General features: G+C 66.2%; 1 protein-coding gene across 1 annotated transcript; it reads right to left on the bottom strand.

The window, feature by feature from the left end:
• Positions 1–138: 138 nt before the first annotated feature.
• LOC135980729 (syntaxin-binding protein 2-like) lies at positions 139–1,005 on the bottom strand (the record flags this gene model as incomplete). The annotated part of the gene is made up of 2 exons (XM_065580631.1): positions 873–1,005; positions 139–296 (listed from the first exon to the last, which is right to left on the bottom strand). Coding segments are annotated over exons 1-2 (250 nt in total), but the record flags the coding sequence as incomplete, so codon positions are not given.
• Between the last annotated feature and the right edge of the window lie 6 nt (positions 1,006–1,011).

The following is a 1,011-nucleotide window of genomic DNA, read 5'->3' as shown; positions in this document are numbered from 1 at the left end:
GCGGGAGGACAGAGGGTGGCAGGGGCGCCCTGTGGGTGCTAGGCAGGCAGTTCTAGGGTCTCCCCCTCCCAGGGGGTCCCGACTGTCCCTGACCTGGGCATTCCAGCCGCCTCTCCCCCCAGGACTCGCCCCACTCACCGATCACCACCTCCCACTCGCCCTTGGTGGCCCGGGTCACTTCGTAGGCGCAGCGCATCTCAGACATGGTCACCCCACCCAGCACGTAAATGATGAGGCGCGGGCCCGTCCGGTACTCGGCTGCTGGCTTGCCCTTGTGCCAATGCCCAAAGCGGGTGCTGGGGGAGAGAGGGGCAGTGTGGATACCAGGGGCTCGCTGAGGGAATGCCAGGCGGAGGGGTGGGCACTGCCCAAAGTGGGGGCTGGGGAGTAAAGGGACTGTGTGGATACCAGGGGCTCGCTGAGGGAATGCCAGGCGGAGGGGTGGGCACTGCCCAAAGTGGGGGCTGGGGAGTAAAGGGACTGTGTGGATACCAGGGGTTCGCTGAGGGAATGCCACGTGGAAGGGCAGGGCCTGGAGGGGGATGGGGGGCAGGCCCTGCCCAAGGCAGTGGGACAGGAGTCCCAAAGGAGGCAAGAGGGAGTAGGGGAGGGAGGCACCTGCCCTGGGTTGGGGGTGCTGTCTGAAGCTCGGCCAGTCCCTTTCCTCCATCCTGGGCCCTGGTGTGTTGAGGGACTGCTGGGGTGTGGGGGACATGGTGAGTGGGGTCCAGGGCTCCAGACTCTTGGACACCCCCTCCCCCGCAGAGGGCAGGGTCCTGGCCACGCACTCCCAGGCACAGAGGCTCCTACACCCGGGGGGTGGGAGGGTGTCAGGGCTCTACCCCTCACAGCCCAGCCAGGCTCAGCCTTACCTGACAGCAGCCTGGGAGCTGGTGGAAGGGACCGGGTCTGACATGAAGGGGACAGCAGCCTGGGAGCTGGTGGTGGGGACCGGGTCTGACATGAAGGGCCACAGTTTGTTGTCCAATTTCTTCTCAATGATGTCCTGGC

Source organism: Chrysemys picta, unplaced genomic scaffold (assembly GCF_011386835.1).
Source record: "Chrysemys picta bellii isolate R12L10 unplaced genomic scaffold, ASM1138683v2 scaf8091, whole genome shotgun sequence".
Taxonomy (NCBI): Eukaryota; Metazoa; Chordata; order Testudines; family Emydidae; genus Chrysemys; species Chrysemys picta.
This window is presented reverse-complemented; position numbering and strand designations above follow the sequence as displayed.